A 17,215-nucleotide genomic window follows, 5' to 3' on the forward strand; every position below is an offset into this window, starting at 1 on the left:
TAGCGGTGGTGACGTGAAGTCATGTGACCGTGCTGTAGTTCCTTTATAGCCCAACATTAGCCGCCTTTAGCTTAGCGGTGGAGACGTGAAGTCATGTGACCGTGCTGTAGTTCCTTTATAGCCCAACATTAGCCTCCTTTAGCTTAGCGGTGGTGACGTGAAGTCATGTGACCGTGCTGTAGTTCCTTTATAGCCCAACATTAGCCTCCTTTAGCTTAGCGGTGGTGACGTGAAGTCATGTGACCGTGCTGTCGTTCTTTTATAGTCCAACATTAGCCTCCTTTAGCTTAGCGGTGGTGACGTGAAGTCATGTGACCGTGCTGTAGTTCCTTTATAACCCAACATTAGCCTCCTTTAGCTTAGCGGTGGTGACGTGAAGTCATGTGACCGTGCTGTAGTTCCTTTATAGCCTAACGTTTGTTGGACAGCAGTGAGCGCTAACTGAGGAAAGACAAAGAGTGATGAGCTCCTCTCTGCAGTCAGTCTGCGTCTTTAAAGGCGTGTTAAATAATCAATGACCTTTATAGGACTAGAAGGAATAGCGAGAGGTTTGGCAGAACGTTCCTCCTCCTCCTCCTCCTCCTATTGCACTTACATTTACCTACCTGAGTATTTCCAAGTTATGCTACTTTATACCAGAGGTTGAAAAAGTACTCAGATCTTGTACTTGAGTAAAAGTAGAAGTACTCAGATCTTGTACTTGAGTAAAATTAGAAGTACTCAGATCTTGTACTTGAGTAAAAGTAGAAGTACTCAGGTCTTGTTCTTGAGTAAAAGTAGAAGTACTCAGATCTTGTAATTGAGTAAAAGTAGAAGTATTCAGATCCTGTACTTGAGTACAAGTAGAAGTACTCAGATCTTGTTCTTGAGTAAAAGTAGAAGTACTCAGATCCTGTACTTGAGTAAAAGTAGAAGTACTCAGATCCTGTACTTGAGTACAAGTAGAAGTACTCAGATCTTGTAATTGAGTAAAAGTAGAAGTACTCAGATCTTGTACTTGAGTAAAAGTAGAAGTACTCAGATCCTGTACTTGAGTACAAGTAGAAGTACTCAGATCCTGTACTTGAGTACAAGTAGAAGTAGTGTAGGAATACAAAGCAGAAGAAGAAGAAGCGACGTCAGCGGCTTCATTTGCGTAATCCTCCCTCTGGGACTTATTCCGGTGTGAACGCGATCTGCTAGGACAGTTCGAGGGACTAAAGAGTTCGGGGGGAACAAGTACCGGGAACAAGTACCGGGAACAAGTACCGGCCAGATGCTTTTTGGTGTGAAGCCAAATTCCCCCCCCCCCCCCTCCCTATCGGCCTAGTTCGGGGGGAAGTACTCCGGTGTGAAAGCGCCTATTGTTATTAGTGTCTCTACTGTGACATGTTGCTCTAATGTTCACTGTGGTCTGTTAATATCCTATCTGCAGGGAGATGATGATCATGGTGTGTTTTCAGTAAACCTGATGCTTATTGGATTTTGCTGTGTGCAACAGATCTGAATGCAAAACAAGGTCAAGATTCCAGTCCTCGAGACGTTACCTCCAACATTTAGGACATTAAGGATCAGTAGAATATCTCCAATTAAATAGCAACGGATGAGGATATGATACCTGTGTGTGTGTGTGTGTGTGTGTGTGTGTGTGTGTGTGTGTGTGTGTGTGTGTGTGTGTGTGTGTGTGTGTGTGTGTGTGTGTGTGTGTGTGTGTGTGTGTGTGTGTGTGTGTGTGTGTGTGTGTGTGTGTGTGTGTGTGTGTGTTGATTAGTGTGTGAGCCAACTGGGTTCCCCCTCATTATCCGACGAGCTAATTAGCAGCTAATTATTTGAAGGGAGCGAGGTTACTTTGTGGAGATGTGAAATTGATGCAGCAGCGAGATAATCATTATGACTGATGAGTAGAGAGAGAGAAATCAAAGATGTACCTCAGGATGAAGTGTGTGTGTGTGTGTGTGTGTGTGTGTGTGTGTGTGTGTGTATGTGTGTGTGAAACAGGCGCCTCCGAAATTAACAAATCTGGTTTTACTGAGGCGTGAAACACAGACAGGTGTTTTTTCACTGACTCTTTGACTATTTTTAGACAAAATACAAACTCAACATGTGTAAATATATACGGGGGAAATGTATGATCAAACATCAACAACAAGGTTTGAATAAATGTTGATTTATTAAAGCAAATATCAACAATGACATTAGATATTAGTGTTGTACTTATTACACGAAAAACTGAAAAATGCTTATAAAGACATTTCCACGATAAAATTAATTCTGTACGTAGTTTTTCACGACTTCCTCTCAAGATTGAGTTACTAATGAAGATGTTAAGGTTAACAAAGGATCAATTGACAAACCCACGGAGAATTCTGCTGTTGTTGTGATTGGTCCACAGCTTAGAGATGTCCCGCCTCCTTAGCCTATCACGTACAATGTGTTGCAGCGCTAGCCAATAGGAGCGTGAGTGTTCCGTGGTGATGTCACTGTGTTCAGGGAGTAAACAAAGGAGTCCTGCGTGTTTCAGCTTGACTCTGCTGCCCCCTGGTGGACAGAAAGAGTGCACGTCTAAAACATTAATCTGTTGCAATCTACTTATTTATATAAATAGTTATCACTGCAATAAACCGTATTTAATGTTGTCTTAATGTACATTATTTAATGTATTTAGACTTCTTGCACTATTTGTATTTGTATTTTATATGTTGCATTGTTGGAGGAGCTCAGGTCAGAAGAGTTTCATTGCCATTTCTACTCTGTAGCTTCTGATGATAAAACCTTTGAATCTCTGAATCTTTTGAATCTATGGTTTGTAGGTCTGGAGTTGCTGGTAGAAGCCGGGGTTTGGGCGAGTCGAGGGTCTGGCCAGCTTCACCTGGCTGTACGCATCATTGAAGGTAAGCCCCTCCCTCAACATCAGGTAGCCAATCACGACGGAGGAGGAGCGAGACACGCCCGCGTTACAGTGGACCAGAACCACTCCGTCCTGAGAGAGACAGGAAACACAGAGATATGAACCAGAACCAGGTAGGTTGACACGTACGAGGAATTTGACTTGGTGTCGTGGTGCAGACATAAAAGTAAAACAACAATTAAAAACACAGAACTATTTTAAGAAAACTATAATACCATTACAAAATAATACAAAATATAGTCAAATATAGCAGCATTTACATAGAAATAGAATGAAATAAAACATGTGCAGTAATAAAAGAAACAGATATTGTTGTGCATTGTGTGAATGAATGTAATGCATAGAGTCTGTGATGAGGCTGAGGTAAAGTGTCAGCGGGGGGGCCGGCCTTGTTGATGAGGAGGGGAAGAAACTGTTCAGGTGGAGATATATAAACGTCTTTCAATGAACTCTCATTCATCCATCTGCACTCAAACCTTTCAAATTCTTGAGAGGTTTTTTAACTTATTTATTGTGATGCTATGAACTATTTATGGTGTAATTGGAATGATCCATATCCAGGGGTGTTTCTGTGTGCTTTCTTCCTTCCTGGGTTCATGGCATAAGCTGCTCATAACCAATGGCCCCTTGCGGGATTAATACAAGTGTTGATTGATTGAACTATATGTCATTTCCTGGCACTAGGAGCTTCCCGTCTCCCACTGCATCAACTACAAGATACAGGTCCTCACCTACAAAGCCCTCCACCTTCTGACCCCCTACCCTCAAAGTCCCTCAGATCGACCTCAGCAGGTCTCTTAGAAAAAGTCAGCATTTGAGAAAAAGTCAGAATTTTGAGAAAAAGTCAGCATTTGAGAAAAAGTCTGTATTTTGAGAAAAAGTCAGCGATTTAGAAAAAGTCTGTATTTTGAGAAAAAGTCAGCGTTTTAGAAAAAGTCAGAATGTTGAGAAAAAGTCTGTATTTTGAGAAAAAGTCAGAATTTTGAGAAAAAGTTAGCGTTTTAGAAAAAGTCAGCGTTTTAGAAAAAGTCAGCGTTTTAGAGAAAGTCAGCCATTTTGAGCTGGAGATGCTGTAGTTCATATGCCAGGCCTGTAAGTGGCGCTGTAGTCTGCCACAAAAGCAGCGAAGAAGACTTCCCGCGCATGGTTGCCATGGTTGCCCTTCTGTTTATTCTCCGCTGGGGCTCTTTCTCTCCCTCCCCGAGGCAAGCGTTTGCTCCCGCTGCTGTAATTCAATGCAATCCCTCCCTCGCTGTAATTCTCTCCGGTAGTCCACCAGCAGATGACAAACACCCACCTCTCCGCCTCTTCCAAGGGACGAGGGGACCGTGCGGCAGAGTTTCAGTCGCTGGTCAACATGTCCGTTAAAGTTAAAATCTTCCGGACAAAATTAGAAAAGTGCCGGTCAAAGGTCTTCTTTGTTATTTATTGAGCTTTAAAACAAATGAATAACGACTCTATATAATAATATAATAAAACACGGAGGACGGAGATCTATTTTTCTCCCCCTCTTCTGACTTGATCAGAGCGCGCTCCCCTCTCCTGCAGGGGGGCGTGGTCAGCTACAGGGGGCGTGGTCAGCGACAGGGGGCGTGGTCAGCTCACAGAATCAGCCCCCTGCAAAAACAGGGCTGGAAAGAGCAAATAGAGCGAAATGAGGCATGGCTAAAATGCAGGATCTGTTTGGTGTTTTGAAAACAGAAGCGTATAAATATACCTTATATAGATATGGCCCTACAATATATCATTTAAATATAGCATGACAGGTGTCCTTTAACATTTCCAGTCCTGTATGTTGCATGTTTTTATTTGATTGTATTTACTTGTTTACAATTATATTTGTCCAGGGACTACAGATGAAAAATAAATTCTACGCTAACGGGCACATTTACAGAAATGTTGATTAATGTGCACTGCCCATTAAATAAATGACAATATGTGTATTATTAGTATTAATATTAAACATCTCACAACTCAAACTAAACATATAACATAGGTCTAGACATTTAGATGTGGACATTTTACATGTTATAACTTTAAATTAAAATGTCAAGAGGTCACAATATGAAGTATCTGTGATTTTCTTGAGACACAAACCCATATGTCTCGACTTATCGCTCATTTGTAAAGTTGTATCTGCTGAGGTTTAAAGTTATCTCTGTATTTTTACAGACTTTCTGAACTCAAAACATGTTAAAGGCGAAAGTACTGGGGTTACCCAGAAGCTCCAGAGGCTGACATCTCAAAATAAAACCCAAATGATCTCTTTTTGGTCATTAAAAATATGATAAACATGTTCTAATAAACGAGTGTTCAGCATGCTGACTTGATGAATTATCTCTCAGCGTTTTCTCCGTGAGAACATCTAGTCTGTGAGTTTCCAGCTCGTCTGAGGCGAGTTGAGACGGAATACATCTCTGCTTTCTCTCTCGCTGCCAAAACTTGTGATTTGATTAATATTAATGTTGATGTAATTATTTTACTGCCTGCAGTGCCGGGTGGGATGCATTTTAAATTCAAGCCTCATCTTTAGACAATGTGAGACATTCAGAAGTGTTATTCCACATCCAGAATAACGTCTCATGTATTCAATATAGAGCATTAGAACAAGAGTAGACTCTATTTTATTTAATATAGAGCTTTTGGGGCGGTGGTGGCGAAGTCGATAGGGACTTGGCTTGGCAACTGGAAGGTCACCAGCTCAAGTCCCAGCAAGACCAAGTGCTACCGAGCAGTAGCGTGGCGTGGGAAAAAATGTAGGGGAAGCCCATTTTTTGGGTCGGGGGGTCAATAACGTAACCAGATGAGTGATTACAGCACCCGGTATCATTTTACACACATTTGTATCACACAGATGCAGGACTTGCACACGCCTGTTATCTAACCGACAGGTCCGCACGCACTCTCCAGCTGAAACTCTCTCCTTATTAATTTAAGCATTTTACTTATTAATGTATGCAGACAATCACACAATCTATGTGATTTTTGGATTTACCGTGCCTCTCAATTGCCCGTGACAGGTTGGCAAGGTCGATGAATCCTGAAGTTGCCCAAGGATTGTTCAGGGAGCACGAATCCTTGTCAAAAAGAAGACATGGCCAGCAAAATAGACGCTGAAGTTTAGCGCTTCCAGTTAGCCACTCCGTGCGGACATAATTGTCCTCATTGAACGTCCGATTCTCTCCCTTTTTCCTCTGTGTACACCATAGACTGGTGTACACACAGGGCCGCCCCTGGCCAACTTGGGGCCCCAAGCGACATTGTGAGATGAGGCCCCCCCCCAACCGACAGGAGTGACAAAAAAATGTTTTGGAAACAAAGTAAGCTAGTTTGCAAATATAATTCCTGTTTATTATTATTATCAACACTTTTTTATGCAGTGAGGTAAATGGTTGTGCATGTATGTCGTTCAGTATGCGTTTACAGGTGAATACGTCTGCATTTCCTGCCAAATACTAGCCTCAAAAAGATTCAAATATAATTAATGCAAATAAACAACTTCTACTAATAATAATCATAATCAATTCAATAATATAAATACTATATTATTTGTATTATAATATAGTTGTATAGTCAAGACAAAACATGCTTATGACATGCTCAAAAACTGATATTTCTTAAATCTGTATTTAAATGTAGTTCCCTCTGTCAGCAATGTATCAACAACTACACACACATTTCTATCAGTATTTCTCTGTGTTGTGGTTGACATGATGATGACTGTTAGGAGTTAAGGGGAGAGGCTGAGCATCACCATGATGATGACTGTTAGGAGTTAAGGGGAGAGGCTGAGCGTCACCATGATGACTGTTAGGAGTTAAGGGGAGAGGCTGAGCATCACCATGATGATGACTGTTAGGAGTTAAGGGGAGAGGCTGAGCATCACCATGATGATGACTGTTAGGAGTTAAGGGGAGAGGCTGAGCATCACCATGATGATGACTGTTAGGAGTTAAGGGGAGAGGGCTGAGCGTCACCATGATGATGACTGTTAGGAGTTAAGGGGAGAGGCTGAGCATCACCATGATGATGACTGTTAGGAGTTAAGGGGAGAGGCTGAGCGTCACCATGATGATGACTGTTAGGAGTTAAGGGGAGAGGCTGAGCGTCACCATGAGTGACGTTGAAGTAGGGAGAGGCTGGAGCATCACCATGATGATGACTGTTAGGAGTTAAGGGGAGAGGCTGAGCATCACCATGATGATGACTGTTAGGAGTTAAGGGGAGAGGCTGAGCATCACCATGATGATGACTGTTAGGAGTTAAGGGGAGAGGCTGAGCATCACCATGATGATGAATGTTAGGAGTTTAAGGGGGAGAGGCTGAGCGTCACCATGATGATGACTGTTAGAGTTAAGGGGGAGGGCTGAGCATCACCATGATGATGACTGTTAGGAGTTAAGGGGGAGGCTGAGCGTCACCATGATGATGACTGTTGGAGTTAAGGGGAGAGGCTGAGCATCACCATGAATGATGACTGTTAGGAGTTAAGAGGGAGAGGGCTGAGCATCACCATGATAATGACTGTTAGGAGTTAAGGGGAGAGGCTGAGCGTCACCATGATGATGACTGTTAGGAGTTAAGGGGGAGAGGCTGAGCATCACCATGATAATGACAGGTTAGGAGTTAAAGGGAGAGAGGGCTGAGCGTCACCATGATGATGACTAGTTAGAGTTAAGGGGAGAGGCTGAGCGTCACCATGATGATGACTGTTAGGAGTTAGGGGAGAGGCTGAGCGGTCACCATGATGATGACTGTTAGGAGTTAAGGGGAGAGGCTGAGCGTCACCATGATGATGACTGTTAGGAGTTAAGGGGAGAGGCTGAGCATCACCATGATAATGACTGTTAGGAGTTAAGGGGAGAGGCTGAGCGTCACCATGATGATGACTGTTAGGAGTTAAGGGGAGAGGCTGAGCGTCACCATGATGATGACTGTTAGGAGTTAAGGGGAGAGGCTGAGCGTCACCATGATGATGACTGTTAGGAGTTAAGGGGAGAGGCTGAGCGTCACCATGATGATGACTGTTAGGAGTTAAGGGGAGAGGCTGAGCGTCACATGATGATGACTGTTAGGAGTTAAGGGGAGAGGCTGAGCGTCACCATGATGATGACTGTTAGGAGTTAAGGGGAGAGGCTGAGCGTCACCATGATGATGACTGTTAGGAGTTAAGGGGAGAGGCTGAGCAGTCACCATGATGATGACTGTTAGGAGTTAAGGGGAGAGGCTGAACAGTCACCATGATGATGACTGTTAGGAGTTAAGGGGAGAGGCTGAGCATCACCATGATGATGACTGTTAGGAGTTAAGGGGAGAGGCTGAGCGTCACCATGATGATGACTGTTAGGAGTTAAGGGGAGAGGCTGAGCGTCACCATGATGATGACTGTTAGGAGTTAAGGGGAGAGGCTGAGCGTCACCATGATGATGACTGTTAGGAGTTAAGGGGAGAGGCTGAGCATCACCATGATGATGACTGTTAGGAGTTAAGGGGAGAGGCTGAGCGTCACCATGATGATGACTGTTAGGAGTTAAGGGGAGAGGCTGAGCATCACCATGATGATGACTGTTAGGAGTTAAGGGGAGAGGCTGAGCGTCACCATGATGATGACTGTTAGGAGTTAAGGGGAGAGGCTGAGCGTCACCATGATGATGACTGTTAGGAGTTAAGGGGAGAGGCTGAGCGTCACCATGATGATGACTGTTAGGAGTTAAGGGAGAGGCTGAGCGTCACCATGATGATGACTGTTAGGAGTTAAGGGGAGAGGCTGAGCGTCACCATGATGATGACTGTTAGGAGTTAAGGGGAGAGGCTGAGCAGTCACCATGATGATGACTGTTAGGAGTTAAGGGGAGAGGCTGAGCAGTCACCATGATGATGACTGTTAGGAGTTAAGGGGAGAGGCTGAGCGTCAACCATGATGATGACTGTTAGGAGTTAAGGGAGAGAGGCTGAGCAGTCACCATGATGATGACTGCTAGGAGTTAAGGGGAGAGGCTGAGCATCACCATGATGATGACTGTTAGGAGTTAAGGGGAGAGGCTGAGCGTCACCATGATGATGACTGTTAGGGAGTTAAGGGGAGAGGCTGAGCGTCACCATGATGATGACTGCTTAGGAGTTAAGGGGAGAGGCTGAGCAGTCACCATGATGATGACTGGTTAGGAGTTAAGGGGAGAGGCTGAGCGTCACCATGATGAATGACTGTAGGAGTTAAGGGGAGAGGCTGAGCGTCACCATGATGATGACTGTTGGAGTTAAGGGGAGAGGCTGAGCGTCACCATGATGATGGACTGTTAGGAGTTAAAGGGAGAGAGGCTGAGCAGTCACCATGATGATGACTGTTAGGAGTTAAGGGGGAGAGGCTGAGCGTCACCGATGATGATGACTGTTAGGAGTTAAGGGGAGAGGCCTGAGCGTCACCATGATGATGACTGAGCGTCACCATGATGATGACTGTTAGGAGTTAAGGGAGAGGCTGAGCGTCACCATGATGATGACTGTTAGGAGTTAAGGGGAGAGGCTGAGCGTCACCATGATGATGACTGTTAGGAGTTAAGGGGAGAGGCTGAACAGTCATCATGGTGATGACTGTTAGGAGTTAAGGGAGAGGCTGAGCGTCACCATGATGATGACTGTTAGGAGTTAAGGGGAGAGGCTGAGCGTCACCATGATGATGACTGTTAGGAGTTAAGGGGAGAGGCTGAGCGTCACCATGATGATGACTGTTAGGAGTTAAGGGGAGAGGCTGAGCGTCACCATGATGATGACTGTTAGGAGTTAAGGGGGAGAGGCTGAGCATCACCATGATGATGACTGTTAGGAGTTAAGGGGAGAGGCTTAACAGTCATCATCATGGTGACTGTTAGGAGTTAAGGGGAGAGGCTGAGCGTCACCATGATGATGACTGTTAGGAGTTAAGGGGAGAGGCTGAGCATCACCATGATGATGACTGTTAGGAGTTAAGGGGAGAGGCTGAGCGTCACCATGATGATGACTGTTAGGAGTGAAGAGGGAGAGGCTGAGCGTCACCATGATGATGACTGCTAGGAGTTAAGGGGAGAGGCTGAGCGTCACCATGAATGATGACTGTTAGGAGTTAAGGGGAGAGGCTGAGCGTCACCATGATGATGACTGTTAGGAGTTAAGGGGAGAGGCTGAGCGTCACCATGATGATGACTGTTAGGAGTTAAGGGGAGAGGCTGAGCAGTCACCATGATGATGACTGTGAGGAGTTAAGGGAGAGGCTGAGCGTCACCATGATGATGACTGTTAGGAGTTAAGGGGAGAGGCTGAGCGTCACCATGATGATGACTGTTAGGAGTTAAGGGGAGAGGCTGAGCGATCACCATGATGATGACTGTTAGGAGTTAAGGGAGAGGCTGAGCGTCACCATGATGATGACTGTTAGGAGTTAAGGGGAGAGGCTGAGCATCACCATGATGATGACTGTTAGGAGTTAAGGGGAGAGGCTGAGCGTCACCATGATGATGACTGTTAGGAGTTAAAGGGGAGAGGCTGAGCAGTCATCATGATGGTGACTGTTAGGAGTTAAGGGGAGAGGCTGAGCGTCACCATGATGACTGTTAGGAGTTAAGGAGAGAGGCTGAGCGTCACCATGATGATGACTGTTAGGAGTTAAGGGGAGAGGCTGAGCGTCACCATGATGATGACTGTTAGGAGTTAAGGGGAGAGGCTGAGCGTCACCATGATGATGACTGTTAGGAGTTAAGGGGAGAGGCTCTGAGCGTCACCATGATGATGACTGTTAGGGGTTAAGGGGAGAGGCTGAGCGTCACCATGATGATGACTGTTAGGAGTTAAGGGGAGAGGCTGAGCGTCACCATGATGATGACTGTTAGGAGTTAAGGGGAGAGGCTGAGCGTCACCATGATGATGACTGTTAGGAGTTAAGGGGAGAGGCTGAGCGTCACCATGATGATGACTGTTAGGAGTTAAGGGGAGAGGCTGGAGCGTCACCATGATGATGACTGTTAGGAGTTAAGGGGAGAGGCTGAGCGTCACCATGATGATGACTGTTAGGAGTTAAGGGGAGAGGCTGAGCAGTCACCATGATGATGACTGTTAGGAGTTAAGGGGAGAGGCTGAGCGTCACCATGATGATGACTGTTAGGAGTTAAGGGGAGAGGCTGAGCGTCACCATGATGATGACTGTTAGGAGTTAAGGGGAGAGGCTGAGCGTCACCATGATGATGACTGTTAGGAGTTAAGGGGAGAGGCTGAGCGTCACCATGATGATGACTGTTAGGAGTTAAGGGGAGAGGCTGAGCGTCACCATGATGATGACTGTTAGGAGTTAAGGGGAGAGGCTGAGCATCACCATGATGATGACTGTTAGGAGTTAAGGGGAGAGGCTGAGCGTCACCATGATGATGACTGTTAGGAGTTAAGGGGAGAGGCTGAGCGTCACCATGATGATGACTGTTAGGAGTTAAGGGGAGAGGCTGAGCGTCACCATGATGATGACTGTTAGGAGTTAAGGGGAGAGGCTGAGCGTCACCATGATGATGACTGTTAGGAGTTAAGGGGAGAGGCTGAGCGTCACCATGATGATGACTGTTAGGAGTTAAGGGGAGAGGCTGAGCGTCACCATGATGATGACTGTTAGGAGTTAAGGGGAGAGGCTGAGCGTCACCATGATGATGACTGTTAGGAGTTAAGGGGAGAGGCTGAGCATCACCATGATGATGACTGTTAGGAGTTAAGGGGAGAGGCTGAGCGTCACCATGATGATGACTGTTAGGAGTTAAGGGGAGAGGCTGAGCGTCACCATGATGATGACTGTTAGGAGTTAAGGGGAGAGGCTGAGCGTCACCATGATGATGACTGTTAGGAGTTAAGGGGAGAGGCTGAGCGTCACCATGATGATGACTGTTAGGAGTTAAGGGGAGAGGCTGAGCGTCACCATGATGATGACTGTTAGGAGTTAAGGGGAGAGGCTGAGCGTCACCATGATGATGACTGTTAGGAGTTAAGGGGAGAGGCTGAGCATCACCATGATGATGACTGTTAGGAGTTAAGGGGAGAGGCTGAGCGTCACCATGATGATGACTGTTAGGAGGTAAGGGGAGAGGCTGAGCGTCACCATGATGATGACTGTTAGGAGTTAAGGGGAGAGGCTGAGCGTCACCATGATGATGACTGTTAGGAGTTAAGGGGAGAGGCTGAGCGTCACCATGATGATGACTGTTAGGAGTTAAGGGGAGAGGCTGAGCGTCACCATGATGATGACTGTTAGGAGTTAAGGGGAGGGGCTGAGCGTCACCATGATGATGACTGTTAGGAGTTAAGGGGAGAGGCTGAGCGTCACCATGATGATGACTGTTAGGAGTTAAGGGGAGAGGCTGAGCGTCACCATGATGATGACTGTTAGGAGTTAAGGGGAGAGGCTGAGCGTCACCATGATGATGACTGTTAGGAGTTAAGGGGAGAGGCTGAGCGTCACCATGATGATGACTGTTAGGAGTTAAGGGGAGAGGCTGAGCGTCACCATGATGATGACTGTTAGGAGTTAAGGGGAGAGGCTGAGCGTCACCATGATGATGACTGTTAGGAGTTAAGGGGAGGGGCTGAGCGTCACCATGATGATGACTGTCTAGGAGTTAAGGGGAGAGGCTGAGCATCACCATGATGATGACTGTTAGGAGTTAAGGGGAGAGGCTGAGCGTCACCATGATGATGACTGTTAGGAGTTAATGGGAGAGGCTGAGCATCACCATGATGATGACTGTTAGGAGTTAAGGGGAGAGGCTGAGCGTCACCATGATGATGACTGTTAGGAGTTAAGGGGAGAGGCTGAGCGTCACCATGATGATGACTGTTAGGAGTTAAGGGGAGAGGCTGAGCGTCACCATGATGATGACTGCTTAGGAGTTAAGGGGAGAGGCTGAGCGTCACCATGATGATGACTGCTTAGGAGTTAAGGGGAGAGGCTGAGCGATCACCATGATGATGACTGTTAGGAGTTAAGGGGAGAGGCTGAGCGTCACCATGATGATGACTGTTAGGAGTTAAGGGGAGAGGCTGAGCGTCACCATGATGATGACTGTTAGGAGTTAAGGGGAGAGGCTGAGCGTCACCATGATGATGACTGTTAGGAGTTAAGGGGAGAGGCTGAGCGTCACCATGATGATGACTGTTAGGAGTTAAGGGGAGAGGCTGAGCGTCACCATGATGATGACTGTTAGGAGTTAAGGGGAGAGGCTGAGCAGTCATCATCATGGTGACTGTTAGGAGTTAAGGGGAGAGGCTGAGCGTCACCATGATGATGACTGTTAGGAGTTAAGGGGAGAGGCTGAGCGTCACCATGATGATGACTGTTAGGAGTTAAGGGGAGAGGCTGAGCGTCACCATGATGATGACTGTTAGGAGTTAAGGGGAGAGGCTGAGCGTCACCATGATGATGACTGTTAGGAGTTAAGGGGAGAGGCTGAGCGTCACCATGATGATGACTGTTAGGAGTTTAAGGGGAGAGGCTGAGCTCACCATGATGATGACTGTTAGGAGTTAAGGGGAGAGGCTGAGCGTCACCATGATGATGACTGTTAGGAGTTAAGGGGAGAGGCTGAGCGTCACCATGATGATGACTGTTAGGAGTTAAGGGGAGAGGCTGAGCGTCACCATGATGATGCTGTTAGGAGTTAAGGGGAGAGGCTGAGCGTCACCATGATGATGACTGTTAGGAGTTAAGGGGAGAGGCTGAGCGTCACCATGATGATGACTGTTAGGAGTTAAGGGGAGAGGCTGAGCGTCACCATGATGATGACTGTTAGGAGTTAAGGGGAGAGGCCTGAGCGTCACCATGATGATGACTGTTAGGAGTTAAGGGGAGAGGCTGAGCGTCACCATGATGATGACTGTTAGGAGTTAAGGGAGAGGCTGAGCGTCACCATGATGGTGACTGTTAGGAGTTAAGGGGAGAGGCTGAGCGTCACCATGATGATGACTGTTAGGAGTTAAGGGGAGAGGCTGAGCGTCACCATGATGATGACTGTTAGGAGTTAAGTGGAGAGGCTGAGCGTCACCATGATGATGACTGTAGGAGTTAAGGGAGAGGCTGAGCGTCACCATGATGATGACTGTTAGGAGTTAAGGGGAGAGGCTGAGCGTCACCATGATGATGACTGTTAGGAGTTAAGGGGAGAGGCTGAGCGTCACCATGATGATGACTGTTAGGAGTTAAGGGGAGAGGCTGAGCGTCACCATGATGATGACTGTTAGGAGTTAAGGGAGAGGCTGAGCGTCACCATGATGATGACTGTCGGGTTAAGGGGAGAGGCTGAGCGTCACCATGATGATGACTGTTAGGAGTTTAAGGGGAGAGGCTGAGCGTCACCATGATGATGACTGTTAGGAGTTAAGGGGAGAGGCTGAGCGTCACCATGATGATGACTGTTAGGAGTTAAGGGGAGAGGCTGAGCGTCACCATGATGATGACTGTTAGGAGTTAAGGGGAGAGGCTGAGCGTCACCATGATGATGACTGTTAGGAGTTAAGGGGAGAGGCTGAGCGTCACCATGATGATGACTGTTAGGAGTTAAGGGGAGAGGCTGAGCGTCACCATGATGATGACTGTTAGGAGTTAAGGGGAGAGGCTGAGCGTCACCATGATGATGACTGTTAGGAGTTAAGGGGAGAGGCCTGAGCGTCACCATGATGATGGACTGCTAGGAGTTAAGGGGAGAGGCCTGAGCGTCACCATGATGATGACTGTTAGGAGTTAAGGGGAGAGTGATGAGCATCACCATGATGATGACTGTTAGGAGTTAAGGGGAGAGGCTGAGCGTCACCATGATGATGACTGTTAGGAGGTTAAGGGGAGAGCTGAGCGTCACCATGATGATGACTGTTAGGAGTTAAGGGGAGAGGCTGAGGGTCACCATGATGATGACTGTTAGGAGTTAAGGGGAGAGGCTGAGCGTCACCATGATGATGACTGTTAGGAGTTAAGGGAGAGGCTGAGCGATCACCATGATGATGACTGTTAGGAGTTAAGGGGAGAGGCTGAGCGCTCACCATGATGATGACTGTTAGGAGTTAAGGGGAGAGGCTGCGCATCACCATGAGATGGACTGTAGGAGTTAAGGGGAGAGGCTGAGCATCACCATGACGATGACTGTTAGGAGTTAAGGGTGAGAGGCCTGAGGCATCACCATGAGATGACTGTTAGGAGTTAAGGGAGAGGCCTGAGCATCACCATGATGATGACTGTTAGGAGTTAAGGGGAGAGGCTGAGCAGTCACCATGATGATGACTGTTAGGAGTTAAGGGGAGAGGCTGAGCGTCACCATGATGATGACTGTTAGGAGTTAAGGGGAGAGGCTGAGCATCACCATGATGATGACTGTTAGGAGTTAAGGGGAGAGGCTGAGCGTCACCATGATGATGACTGTTAGGAGTTAAGGGGAGAGGCTGAGCGTCACCATGATGATGACTGTTAGGAGTTAAGGGGAGAGGCTGAGCGTCACCATGATGATGACTGTTAGGAGTTAAGGGGGGGGGGGTTAAGGGGAGAGGCCTGAGCGTCACCATGATGATGACTGTTAGGGGTTAAGGGGAGAGGCTGAGCGTCACCATGATGATGACTGTTAGGGGTTAAGGGGAGAGGCTGAGCGTCACCATGATGATGACTGTTAGGGGTTAAGGGGAGAGGCTGAGCATCACCATGATGATGACTGTTAGGAGTTAAGGGGAGAGGCTGAGCGTCACCATGATGATGACTGTTAGGAGTTAAGGGGAGAGGCCTGAGCGTCACCATGATGATGACTGTTAGGAGTTAAGGGGAGAGGCTGAGCGTCACCATGATGATGACTGTTAGGAGTTAAGGGGAGAGGCTGAGCGTCACCATGATGATGACTGTTAGGAGTTAAGGGGAGAGGCTGAGCGTCACCATGATGATGACTGTTAGGAGTTAAGGGGAGAGGCTGAGCGTCACCATGATGATGACTGTTAGGAGTTAAGGGGAGAGTCTGAGCATCACCATGATGATGACTGTTAGGAGTTAAGGGAGAGGCCTGAGCTGTCACCATGATGATGACTGTTAGGAGTTAAGGGGAGAGGCTGAGCATCACCATGATGATGACTGCTAGGAGTTAAGGGGAGAGGCTGAGCGTCACCATGATGATGACTGTTAGGAGTTAAGGGAGAGGCTGAGCATCACCATGATGATGACTGTTAGGAGTTAAGGGGAGAGCTGAGCCGTCACCATGATGATGACTGCTAGGAGTTAAGGGGAGAGGCTGAGCATCACCATGATGATGACTGCTTAGGAGTTAAGGGGAGAGTCTGCGCATCACCATGACTGATGACTGCTAGGAGTTAACGGGGACGAGTCTGGAGCATCACCATGACTGATGACTGTTAGGAGTTAAGGGGAGAGGCCTCTGAGCATCACCATGATGATGACTGCTAGGAGTTCAAGGGAGAGAGGCTTGAGCATCCACCCCCCATGACTGATGACTTTAGGAGTTAAGGGGAGAGAGAGTCTGAGCATCACCATGACTGATAGACTGTTAGGAGTTAAGGGGAGAGGCTGCGCATTCACCATGATGATGACTGTTAGGAGTTTAAGGGAGAGGCTGAGCATTCACCATGATGATGACTGCTAGGAGTTAATGGGGAGAGTCGCGTTGAGCATTCACCCATTGCTGATGACTGCTTAGGAGTTAAGGGAGAAGAGGCTGAGCATCACCATGATGATGACTGTTAGGAGTTAAGGGGAGAGGCTGAGCGTCACCATGATGATGACTGCTAGGAGTTAAGGGGAGAGTCTGAGCATCACCATGACGATGACTGTTAGGAGTTAAGGGGAGAGGCTGAGCATCACCATGATGATGACTGCTAGGAGTTAAGGGGAGAGTCTGAGCATCACCATGACGATGACTGTTAGGAGTTAAGGGGAGAGGCTGAGCGTCACCATGATGATGACTGTTAGGAGTTAAGGGGAGAGGCTGAGCGTCACCATGAAATGTGCAAATTGACATAAAAATGAATAAAAGGGGGAAAAATGCTCCATGTTTTTTAGGCTGTAAACTTTAACTGTTATGTAAGCCAAGTAGACAGACAGTGTATCTCTCTTCCTCCTGTACATTAGCAGGTAAAAGGCATCACATACTTGAATGAATGGTAAATAAAGAATGCTGGAAATAACTGCATCTCCATTAGCCTGTATGCTCTGCAGAGACTGCCTTCTTCATGTCCTGAATTGCAGCTGATGTTTTAATATGGCAATTGGCCATTTGACTTATACAACATTCGCAAGTTGCACATTTGACTCATACAATAACCCACCTTCGAGTGATAATCTAG

The 17,215-nt window shown here is 46.9% G+C and overlaps 1 protein-coding gene across 2 annotated transcripts in view; it reads right to left on the reverse strand.

The window, feature by feature from the left end:
* Positions 1–2,130: 2,130 nt before the first annotated feature.
* Positions 2,131–17,215, reverse strand: part of LOC117542854 (dual specificity protein phosphatase 19-like) — a 28,621-nt gene continuing 13,536 nt past the window's right edge. For both annotated transcript variants that reach the window (XM_034210733.1, XM_034210734.1), the window contains one exon: positions 2,131–2,959. In XM_034210733.1, the coding sequence (XP_034066624.1) occupies positions 2,777–2,959 (183 nt within the window). In that variant the 3' untranslated portion in view covers positions 2,131–2,776. The remainder of the gene's footprint in view (positions 2,960–17,215) is intronic.

The sequence above is a fragment of the Gymnodraco acuticeps genome, unplaced genomic scaffold (genome assembly GCF_902827175.1).
Source record: "Gymnodraco acuticeps unplaced genomic scaffold, fGymAcu1.1, whole genome shotgun sequence".
NCBI classification, from domain to species: domain Eukaryota; kingdom Metazoa; phylum Chordata; class Actinopteri; order Perciformes; family Bathydraconidae; genus Gymnodraco; species Gymnodraco acuticeps.